This window comes from Fusarium sambucinum, chromosome I, assembly GCF_050947815.1.
Source record: "Fusarium sambucinum isolate potato_lamoka chromosome I, whole genome shotgun sequence".
In the NCBI taxonomy this organism is placed as follows: Eukaryota; Fungi; Ascomycota; class Sordariomycetes; order Hypocreales; family Nectriaceae; genus Fusarium; species Fusarium sambucinum.
Window position 1 is genome coordinate 7,529,636 of NC_139294.1, and position 11,623 is coordinate 7,541,258.

Genomic DNA, 11,623 nt, shown 5'->3' on the forward strand with positions numbered 1-11,623 from the left:
CCGATGATTGCATTCTTATGAACGATTAATTAACGGTGCGGGTGTGCTTTTGTAAGTCAATTATATCATTAAATAGTAATTATGCATATAGAAGAGCCTTGGTACAATCCTGGGCCTGCCCATCGGTGTCCAGCACCCATCATGAACCGTGATATCAGTCTTGTACCAGCAGACCAATTGTCACCGCTCACAAGATCCCCCAAAAGTCTTTAATATCCATCAAAACGTTGCAATGTTCTTTTAGTTATCGCAATCAGCTGCGGCATCACCTCCAGCAGCACCTCCTTGCAGATTCTGAAGGATATCGCCGAGAATACCACGCTTAGCGTTGCAGGCTGCATTGTCATTTGCATTACCACCTGCCTTGGCATCGCCCTCTGCCGCGTTGTCGCCATTGTTGCCCGCGTCGTTACCACCTTGAGCAGCATCGTCTGCTGCATTGTTGCCGTCGGCGTTGTTGCCGTTACCATCTTGAGCAGCATCATCTGCTGCATTGCCACCGTTGTCGTTTGCGTTATCTCCTTGAGCAGCATCCTCGTTGTTGTCACCATTTCCGTTGTTTCCACCAGCGTTGTCGTTACCCGCGGCACCCCCAGCGGCACCCCCAGCGGCATCGCCATTGTTACCGTTATCGTTGGCGGCGTCTCCAGCGTTGTCATCTGCGTTGTCATCGCCGTTCTGGTTATCATCGGCATTATCCTGTCCATTACCATTTCCATTGCCATCATTGCCGTTGTCGTTACCGTTGTCGTTACCATTGTCGTTACCGTTGTTGTTGCCATTGTTATTTCCATTGTTGCCATTGTTGCCATTGTTGCCATTGTTGCCATTGTTGCCATTGTTGTTCTTTGCCTTGCAAGCGGTAGGGGCAGCTGTGGCCGCGGCATCAGTGGTTGTAGCGGCAGCCGTCCCATTGGCAGCTCCAGTCTCAGTAAGAGCAGCGGTTTCGGTAGCAGCGGCATCCTGTGTGGCGTTGGCAGCATCAGTCTGCGTCTCGACAGCAGCGGCATCAGTCTGGGTTTCGGTGATAATTGTCTCCGTTGCAGAATTGCCGGCATTGTCTCCTTGTTGACCTCCATTACCCTGATCATTGCCCTGGTTGTTGCCCTGGTTATTGTCCTGGTTGTTGCCCTGGTTGCCATTCTCTGCTCCGTTCTGATTACCATTGTCTTGGTTATCGTTCTGGCCATCTTCTTGGCCATCGTTGCCCTGATCATTGCCCTGATCATTGCCACCTTGGTTATTCTGACCATTGTTATTTTGTTGACCGCCTTGTGCGTTATCGTCATCTTGGTCGTCTTCATTGTCCTGGTCGTTTTGATCGTCTTGGTCTTGATCGTCGTTCTGTCCCCCCTGTCCACCTTGGGCGTTTTGGCCTCTCTTGTGGTGGGGCTAGATGACTATTAGGAAGAGAAATAAAGAACGTTATTGAAGTAGACTTACCGTTCTGGGTTCAATAAGACCCATTAAAGGTGCACCAGAGACGGGCAGGGCTGCAGCAGCCATTAAGGCCTGGCATCTCGTTAGAACAGCGCTGACAGAACGGACTGGAATACTTACTGCGTACTTGCCTGCTTGCGCAGGGCTTGACCCTCCATTGTTCGATACGGCTTGAGCGGCTAAGACGCCGACAAGGACATTGGCAAAAAACATGTTGATTGAAGAGAAGGAAGATACTGGAAATGATAGCTACCGCGCAGCAGTAACTGTAGAAAGAAGAATGGGAGAAGAAGCTTATAAAAGAAGAATAAAAAAACAATTGATTGCCGAATAGAAGAAAGGAAATATCGCGTCGAGCGATTCTTTTGGTCAAAGTGTGGTTTGATGAGTGAATGAAAATAACCAACCTGTATCGACTGGCAGTCTTCTTATAGCAAATATCTATTTGACACCCTAGCACATTTTTGATGGTGCTATACCTTGAGATGAATCTCGAAATAGATCGTCCCAGAGAAGCTTGTCTTCGTAAACATTGCTGAGACAATAAACGCCAAGGCTGATTCGTTTACAGTATCATGTTACCCCAGAAAAAAACTAGAATACGTGTGGCAGTTTCAGATCCTACAGATCTACAGCTAAGCTTTCCCTTGGCGATTCCATTTTGTGGTGGAGTACCGTAATCTGGAACTCGGATGTGAACTAAGCCGGACGCAACAGAAGCGAAGCCAGGGATTTGGACGTTTCAAGTGCTGGCGAGACGATTAAAGCCCCAGATTTTATCCAACGACATGGATATGTGAAACTCCCTTACGCAAGCTGATCGTCGTGATTGCTTAACTCTTGCTACAGTAACATTGATGTAGTATTTGTGAGAAATAAAAATCCATTGTCCCTCAAAGACGCGTCATTCGGGCTGTATATCGGCTGTTGTCGTTTCTAATCATGGGAACCTCTTTAGCCGTATATCATCGACAATTCATAAACGCAGATGGATGCGGCGTTGAAGGTTCTGTTTTAAATATTCTTCCAGTTGAAGATCTTTAGGAACCCACACGTCGGGGCCACTAATCGCTGAGATAACTCATACATTTTGATAGGGATGGGTAAGAGGCAGAAGGAGGTATATAATAAATCGTAAAGCGTCGGTAGATCAGAAGAACTATCGTACGTAAAAATATCTAGATTGGTATTGCTAAGCCCACTACAGGAGCATGCCAGCTCCTGCAAGTAGTCCCAAAGTCATGGCAAGCGCACTTACAGCTCCCTGTAGAGAAGTCGCAGCTGAAGCTGCATTATCATCATCATTTCCATCGTCATCATTGTTACCATCTTCATCATCATCATCATCGTTGCTGTCATTGTCGTCATCTTCTTTTTCCAGGTCAGACTTTTTGTATACCAGTGGCACAGCAGGTACATATGTCGCAATAGCTAAGTGCTCCTTAACCTCGGTTACAGTCAAGAGGCGATCATCCAATGTCGTCCAGGGCTCTTCAGTTCCAGATGCCATAGAAACTAGCTCATGATCTGTTAAGGTGGTGCCATCCCAGGTTTTGATAGGTACAAAGTCGTTGCCAATGGTGATGCACATCTTGGAATAGGTGTAGGACTCGATTGGACCGAGAGTAGAGATACACAGTCCAAAGGCGTCTGCTTGATAATCACTGCACCTGTCAGAGTCACGTCTCGAATCCTTGGGTAGTATACTGACTCACCTAGGACAGCAATAGGCAAGAGTTTCAGAAGGTTCCAAAATTCCTAGCCAGAACTCAGTTGCATGAAGAATCCTGAGTCCTGGCTGATCATCCCATTTGGGAGTTGCCAAGGCACCTGAAGCTAGAGCCTTTTCGTCGTCGTCGCTATCATGCGCCAGACTTCCCACAGTACGCCAACCCGAAGGACAAACGAGGCCAGGTGAGTAATAGGCGTATAGTCCTTGCACAAACTCAGTAGTCTGTCCCTCAACAGACTCCCAAGAACTTCCACTAGGGAGGCAATCACCGAGTGGCTTGACGTCGCATGTAGGAATGCCGTAAGCTCTAACAGGGTCGCTGGCGTTGACAAAGGCAAGACGATCTGTCCCTGTCGAGCAACTGGATGGTGCGGTGTAGGCCGTCGTCAGAGGACCTAGATTGTGGGCACTGAAGCCGAAAAACTCTGTAGCAGTAGGCATAATGACTGGAACTTTAACAAAACCTCGACAGGCCTTAGAAATTCATTAGACCGAGAAGGAGGAACCATTGGGGTTTTAAAAACCCGACCAAATCCAGCCAAGACTCGGTCTGCAGTGCCCTTTGAAATTAAATCCCAGTTTATACGTTGTAAATTTCAGTTTTACGTCTAGTTGGCTTGGCAGCGACTGATTTTACCCCATGAGGTTCTTGGCTGACGGGTTTACAAGACATCTTTCCGGCGATTTCTCTATTGGAGATGCGGGGGTTATCAGGTGAGGATTGAATGGAGGCCTCTTACTTAGGATGTCTTTGTTTGCTACTGTTAATACTAAACATCCATTTCTGTAGAAGCAAGTGATCTGCATTATATGCAAGATGGGCATGCACTCCGAGAATCATTACGTCTATCACGCCCGATGTTGGAAAGTTATACGAAAACAATAATTACTCTTAATTGACAAGATGTGTCACGAGGTTTAATCATCTCCTACACTGGGAAATTCTCTGCCATCTCTCATATAATTAACATTTGCTATACTGATGCCGCCATTATTGTGATGCACGTGGTTCACCATACAATATGGCTTGAGAGAGAGGAAACAGAAGTTAACAATAGAGCAAGTACTGATACCTACCACCTAGATCAGACCCCACTAGTTGTGTCTTTGTTACCCAAGAAAGCGACACAGGACTTGTCGAGTCAACAATATAACTCACTTTAGGCTACTTGGCTCTTGATGAGCCTCGTTAATATATGTTGTCTGAGCTTTAGGACGTATCATTAGGTGTAGACGTAAGGCACAACATTATACTGCAAGCTCTTGAGGGCTTAATTGCAGCATGCTTTTGATGGATATTATTACTATAAAGGTCCGGGTGGTATCGATGGGGGCTTGGGCAGCTACTTACGCTGCCTCGATCTGCGTGCAAACACTTGCTGTGGTATTGACACGACCGACAGTCCTTTCCAGTCTATCGGTATTCAAGGTATCCGGGATGTATTCACAGTAAATGTTATAGGGTACGGAGGCGGTAACTGCACCGAGCGCGTGACCGGACAGTTTGGCAGAGTACACTCTCGGATTTGCATCCCTGATTTTACAGTTTGATACACCGGTTGCGTCTGGAATTCCGGTTTTTTTTAAAAGGGATCCATCAAATGGCAAGGTCGGGTGTCAGAGGCCTAATGTCCTTGTCTTACCTGACGGAACTGAGTATGAATTGGGTCGTCTCAGTGGCGAAAGCTTCCGGGAAATGTAAGATCTCATTTATTATCACTACTATTCATCTGTGTTCTTTGCTAATACGAAGGTATCTACTTTTGACAGCATTAACATCAGTGCCCAGGCGACCGAGCCTTCCGACATTCCCGCAAAATTCCAGGCACTCTGAATAGAACCATGGATGGCAGACCCGATGTATATAATGCTCTCGCACCATTATTAAATATTCCACCAGAACAAATCTCATGACAAAAGCTCTGACTATTCAATAAGTTTTAAACATTACGCACTATTCGAAGGATTGCAAAGTTGACTATTCTTTGTCATGTGCCTCTATTGCTAATTGGGACAAAGTTATCACGTTCTCGCCGTGCTGGTAGTTGAAGAGTCACGCTTTCTTTCCTTTGCTTTATAAAGCTAATGTCATTACCTAATGGGTCTTAGCCTTGGGTTCAGCTTCAGTAATTTCCAATCGCTAATTGGATAGTACTAGTCTAGTTGTTGATTCTCAATGTCAATCTTTTCCATACAGGGATAGTGTCTTGATTAGCTTCCTACCCCGCGTTGGCCTTGTTCCCCATAACGCCTAATTTATTTTCATTCCTTTATACCGTATAACCGTTCATTCCGACATCTCAAACTTGACTCCGATCCTTATGTGTCTTCTCCTTCAATCACCTCCATGACTGCTGGAGCCCCTGTTGCTTGTATGGAGACAACAAAACAGCGAAGTCGGCGACCTGCATATACGACTGTAGCTTGGTATGCACACTGGCCCTGAATTGCAATGTCTTGTGACCTATGCATCGTCCTATTAGCCAGTCAGATACTGATCTCAGGGTCTTAGCGATACATGTCGGAAACGGAAGAGCAAATGCAGCGGTGGTGATCCCTGTAATAGATGTCGTGAGCATAAAGCAACATGTTCCTATCCCCGAACGACGCGATACCGTTCGGGCCGTCGAGACTCGTAAGTACCGATCTTGTAGCAGAGGCGCATTCCTTACTCGATTCCTGTATCAACAGAAAATTGGGATTCACTAATTTGAAATGAAAGAACTATTTCTCGCTCAATATCAGACGCGGATAAAGCAAATCCTGTGCGTCAGCAACGCGACCTGGCGAACGATGTCTCGAGTGACTGCTCTGGCGCTAGTTCAGTACCTTTGAGGCCCGAAAGCTATGATTACTCCATCCGTCTTGGCGAGAATAATTTTGGTTCTGTCATGAACGACACCTTGAGGAAACCATCAGGAAAGCCTGTCTCCAACTTTGTGGGAGTTGATCAGATTCGTCAAGCTATTGATCATAGGGCTCTTGGCTCCATGGGCGGTGCCCTCGCAGCTTTTAACATGGAGACCTGGATGGCGGTATTGCAGCTTTGGGACGAAGAAGTCGGTCTCCAATATCCTCTTCTAAACATACATCAGCTTCTCAACGAGATTGATGCAGCAAAACAAAACGCAGCTTCACCAAGGCCATCTCCAAGTTCCAACTATCAATATGCCGCCGATATCGCATTTCTTGTACTTGCGATACTCTCCTGTATTAGGGATGCAAGTGCAGTTGAGGTGGCTGATTCTGCTGTTCAAGAGCTTCATGGAATCGTTCTGGTGCAAGTTCACACTGGACGCATCCGTCGTGAGTCCATGGTACTATTACTACTCACTGTAAGCGTCGCTACACCCATGGCTCATCTCCAACTACGTCTTTCACATACAGCATACTGATCGTGCCGTGAAGGCTGTTTATTCATTCCTCGTCGACCGTGAGGTTCTGGCATGGAGAACTACAGGAACGGTTCTACGACTGCTCCAGGAACTTGATTGCGAACACAACAATGGCTACGACAATGACATCGACGACAAGTTGTTTTGGACAGTCTATACCCTAGATAGAAGATGGAGCTTTGGCACAGGGCTGCCGTTTGCCGTATCAGATACCGATATCACCCGAAAGTCCAAGCCGGATGTGAGTGCCACTGGTTAGGTCCAAACGTATGAGAAGATGACTAGCTGACAATCGAATAGAACGAAAGTATCTCTTCAGCATATCTGAATCAGATGATTTCTTACTGCAACATCGCTTCAGATGTCCGGAAGTCATTATTTAACCAGTTGACCTCCGCTGCGTTTTCCACGTCGACACGCGACTTTCTTGAGTTCCGTGTTTTGCAATGGCAACAAAATTTGCCAGTGAAACTACGATTCCAAGGTCCCCAGGACAGTTTCGACCCTTCTAAAGAATCAAGAGGTGAATTCAGGCTTCGGTTGCTGCTCTATTTAAGAGCCAATCAAATGAGGATAGTCATCCATCGCAAGTTTGCTACGAGGTCGGAGACAGATACCCTTGACCCTTCCCCAACTCGCCCCATGGTTGAAGTTGCTCAGAGCACAATCCGTGTACTTCTTTCGATCGCCCGTGAAACAGATATCTACTATGCCCAACACAAGACTTTCAACCATTTTCTAGAAACAGCCCTGTCATCACTACTCTTGGTTCTGTGTTCACCTGCGGCGTCCCATCATTCGTCGTGTCTGACAGATGTTTTCATGGCAATGGATTTCATAGGGCAACTGGCTAAAAGGTCACCAATTTCTGAAAGATTAAAGAATAAGCTTCAGGGTATTCAACAACTAATCTTCGAAGCCAATGGCCAGAGCCTGAGACCCTCATATCTTCACACAATGAACGGCGCAACATTGGAAGGCTCCTCACAAAGAAACGATGCAGCAACAATTGTGCATTCAGAACCCAGCAAGCCGGTAGCACAGACCCGGCAGTCAGAGCAAGTGGAACTGCTCACGAATTCACTCAACACATGGGCACCGATCCATCAACTACCATTGCAACAAATAAGAAGCAACGCAACTACGGATTCGCAGGTAGAAACAATAGTTCCATCGCCAACGACATCGACTGCAAAGCCCTCCCAGCCAATCTGGATTAATTACGAGGATTCTACAAACCTTGTAGTTACGGGTAATCCATCTGATGGAAGCTCCCCGGTACAGGGCGGGTCATTCGAAAGTATCCCCAAACTTGATGGAGTATGGCCATTTGCATCCCCAGATGCTGCAGGTCCACATGAAATGGACTTAACTAGTGAGGATCTCGCCATATTTCGTTCCCCTGACATGGCCGAAATATTGAAAGACTATGATTCTTTTTTCTTTTAGATAGATATTTGGCATCGTTTGGTCTAGCATCCGAGTGCAAAAAGACGGATTCGGACATTTGGCATACGACTGCAAATACTGCGTGGAAATGCCTATCTGAAGTCTAGCAGTGTATAAGCAATTGCATCGATGGTATTCCAGTCTAAGGACTGATAATGACGTTTGCAACTGACACAACATAATTAATACATTGTACTCTTCTCGCTAAACATTTTGTGAAGACATCACAGATGATGCTCGACCCAGAAGTCAATAGTAACTCGTATTCAGTTCCCCAAGTACTTGTTTATGAAATGCATGATGAGCTCCCGTCCTTCAGCCCCTTCGGGATGCGGCAGGAGAGGCCAAACATGAATCATATCCTCCTTCTCGACATACATAAATCGATCTGTCTGAGTACTTCCTGGCAACGCCTCGTTCATATCCTTGCCAGTAAACTTTGACTTCAATCGCCGAGCGTCAGCGCAGAGCATGTCGCAGGTACCACACAAAAGAAGTGTCGGGGGTAAGTTCTCGATGCTGCCATACAGAGGACTGACGATTGGGTCTTTGATGGGGAGATCTGCCGCTAGTTTCGGAATGATGACTTCACGGAGACCATCAATGGCAAGCCAAGGGTCGATCTGTTCCAGACGCACAACTTCTGAATGATCTAGCCCAAGGTCGACAACTGGCGAAATGAGAACTAAAGATTTGACTTTGCCGAAGAGTTCCGGCTCTGTGTCTCGTAGTTGCTGGGCAGCCACCATAGCGAGCATGCCACCAGCTGAATCTCCAGCTATGCTCACAACTGGAGCCTCAGACAAACGGCAAATAGCCAATAAACCAGCCGCGAGTTTCTGGGCGGTAGCTCCTGGTCGTGGTACGAGTGGGTAGATCGGGATCAGAACATCCAGACCCGTCTCGCGAGCAATCTGCGCCGTGAGATTCCAATGCTGTGAAACAATCTCCCGGAAGAAGGAGCCGCCATGGATGTAAAGAAGCGCTTTGCGTGGCTCATTTTTAGCTGGGGATACATGTGCTGATAATCTGTATAGAGGCCAATCGTGTACATCGACGCGATCAATTACGATGTCGGTTCCAAGGTTGGTGGGTGGACGAAAGTCCTGTGGCCGGATATACCCCTCGTGAAGAGCATTGCGTATGTTTTCCGGACTTCCCATGATGGTCTTGCTTTGTCGAATCCATTTGATATAGAACGTAACGATGGATGATGTGATGGACGGCATTATTAAGACACTGCGGAGAGAACTCCCTTGGCGGATGAGGCTATCTAGAGTGAGTGTATTTATTGCTACGGTGAGATGTAGACCGAGAGCAGTTAAAAGGCTCAAATAAAGAAATGGAAACAACGTATATCAGAGGCTGAGTAATGGGTAATTGGCGTCAATAATGCGAATTCGCTTTAAACGTCTTGAATACATGGGATTCAGATCCGCCGAGTACCTCGGCACCAGGTTAGCTAATTCCAGTGCACTACGTCACTCGGCTTCCAGCTTATCGGATTATGCATATATGCATATATACATACTTGATTTACATAACTATTCATAATCACTCAGCTACTTGTAACTATGGTTTGCTGACAGAAATGTTCTTTTTTTGCCATTTATATAACTATATCACTAGGTCAAGGAATGCTTCTGGATTGATGAAAGGTAATAATCACATCTCCAGGGCGTTGAACACACCGGTAATAGGTCATAGCGGAACAAATACATTAAACTTCGGAAACTTCAGTTCCGACTGACGGTTACATAAATAAGACACTAACTGATTTCGGCTAGACTATTGCCGCCCGTGAAGAAGTGTGCATCCTCGTTATCTTCAGCTTTATGTGCACTAAAAATTCAACACGGCTGCAACTCTACACCCCCGATATCAACAAAGCTATTTCTCTCAACGCGGCTCAAAACTTGAATATGGGGGCTTAGACGGACTGTCTTCTGCTATAGCTTTGAGACCATCACCTGGATGTATTTTGCCTGTGTCCAGTCGTCAATCGCTTCTTTGCCCAAATCGCGACCAAATCCACTCTCTTTGAAACCACCAAAAGCTACGTTTGCATTGACAGTCCCCCACATGTTAATGGTAACCTGTCCACTCTCGAGCTCCTCGCCCAAACGAATTGCTTTGTTGATATCTTCAGTAAACACGGCAGAAGCAAGTCCGAAGCAACTATCGTTGGCTAGCCTGACAACTTCCTCTTCCGTGTTGAACTTGGCAATGCAAGCAACAGGACCAAATATTTCCTCTCGGATCACAGTCGCTTGCGGGTTCACGTCCACAAATGCAGTGTTGGGTACAAAGTGGCCCTCAGCAGGCAGCTTGGAATCATCTGCACCGTGCAAGACTTGGACCTTCTCCTCTTGGCCTTTCTTGATGTAATCCATAATTCGCTTCTTTTGTCCCCCATTGATGACAGGACCTTTTGTAGTTTCTGACAACAATGGGTCACCAGCGATGGCATCCTTGGTTCGTTCCGAAAAGGCCTTGACAAACTTGTCGTAGATATCAGCTTGAACATAAATACGGCTTCCTGCAGCACAGATCTGGCCATTGTTGATAGTAATGCCGGCTGTTGTCCACTGCAGAGCATTCTCAAAGTCGGCATCGTCAAATACAATGCTAGGGCCCTTTCCCCCGAGCTCCAGGCTGATCTTCTTGAGATTTGTTTTTGCAGATGCAGCTAGAATCTGGCGACCTACCCCAGGACTTCCCGTGAACGAGACTTTACGGATAGCCGGGTGTGCAGAGATGGCCGAACCAGCTACCGTACCTAGACCGCAGAGTATGCTGACAACACCTGGGGGAAACCCGGCTTCGGCAATTAGCTCACCAAGTTTCTGGCCATATAATGGCGCAGCTTCTGGTGTTTTGATGATGAGGACATTCCCAGTTGCTAAAGCAGCGGCAATCTTCCAAACAGTGATCATGCTATCCGATCATCAGTCAACTTCAAGGTAATCACAGTTAAACGTGGTGAATGAAGGGACACTTACAGCGGTGCATTCCAGGGAACGATGGCAGCACAGACACCGATGGGGACTCGACGTGAATATGAGATACCCTGAGGAATATGCAAAGAGTGACCATCGATCTTATCAGCCCATCCAGCATAATAGCGAAGCGTCTCCGCAGCTTGAGGGACGAAAATTGTGCTAGAATTCTGGTACAGGATACCAGCATCGACAGACTCAAGCGAGGCTAAATCTTCGACGTCTCTTTCGATGAGGTCAGCCAAACGGTTCAGCAGATTCCTTCGAACCGTTGGTAGAGTTGACTTCCAGGCCCCCTGGAAAGCTTGTTCGGCGGCTGCAACAGCCTTGTCTACATCGGAAGCCTGAGCCGCTGAGACATGCCCTAGAGTCTGCCCGTTGAAAGGGTTTTCTGTTTCCACGGTAGCGTTGCCTTCTGCAGGGACGAATTCATTGTTGATAAAAAGTCCCGTTGGAACTAGCACCTGTTAGGCCACAAAGCAACCATTGGCATAGGATTGGGACCTACCACTTATCTGGCGTCCACTAACACCAGTAATTGTAATTTTAGACATATTGATATCTGTGTGCTTGTGTGATATGAACTAATAGGAGAAGTGGGGAGGATG

At 46.8% G+C, this 11,623-nt stretch overlaps 5 protein-coding genes across 5 annotated transcripts; 1 reads left to right on the plus strand and 4 right to left on the minus strand.

Annotated features, from left to right (window-relative positions):
- Positions 1-240: 240 nt before the first annotated feature.
- Positions 241-1,653, minus strand: FSST1_005176 (uncharacterized protein; the record flags this gene model as incomplete). The annotated part of the gene is made up of 3 exons (XM_083231426.1): positions 241-1,392; positions 1,444-1,512; positions 1,561-1,653. 3 exons carry the CDS (start codon positions 1,651-1,653, stop codon positions 241-243), a joined length of 1,314 nt encoding a protein of 437 aa, XP_083088606.1.
- A 988-nt stretch (positions 1,654-2,641) lies between these two features.
- FSST1_005177 (uncharacterized protein) lies at positions 2,642-3,613 on the minus strand (the record flags this gene model as incomplete). Its single annotated transcript, XM_083231427.1, has 2 exons — positions 2,642-3,104; positions 3,156-3,613. 2 exons carry the CDS (start codon positions 3,611-3,613, stop codon positions 2,642-2,644), a joined length of 921 nt encoding a protein of 306 aa, XP_083088607.1.
- A 2,025-nt stretch (positions 3,614-5,638) lies between these two features.
- On the plus strand, positions 5,639-8,016 carry FSST1_005178 (fungal specific transcription factor domain-containing protein; the record flags this gene model as incomplete). The annotated part of the gene is made up of 4 exons (XM_083231428.1): positions 5,639-5,807; positions 5,918-6,507; positions 6,581-6,808; positions 6,868-8,016. 4 exons carry the CDS (start codon positions 5,639-5,641, stop codon positions 8,014-8,016), a joined length of 2,136 nt encoding a protein of 711 aa, XP_083088608.1.
- A 266-nt stretch (positions 8,017-8,282) lies between these two features.
- FSST1_005179 (Alpha/Beta hydrolase protein) lies at positions 8,283-9,245 on the minus strand (the record flags this gene model as incomplete). The annotated part of the gene is made up of 1 exon (XM_083231429.1): positions 8,283-9,245. The coding sequence occupies one exon, from the start codon at positions 9,243-9,245 to the stop codon at positions 8,283-8,285; it is 963 nt and encodes a 320-aa protein (XP_083088609.1).
- A 720-nt stretch (positions 9,246-9,965) lies between these two features.
- On the minus strand, positions 9,966-11,569 carry FSST1_005180 (uncharacterized protein; the record flags this gene model as incomplete). The annotated part of the gene is made up of 3 exons (XM_083231430.1): positions 9,966-10,953; positions 11,019-11,472; positions 11,524-11,569. 3 exons carry the CDS (start codon positions 11,567-11,569, stop codon positions 9,966-9,968), a joined length of 1,488 nt encoding a protein of 495 aa, XP_083088610.1.
- Between the last annotated feature and the right edge of the window lie 54 nt (positions 11,570-11,623).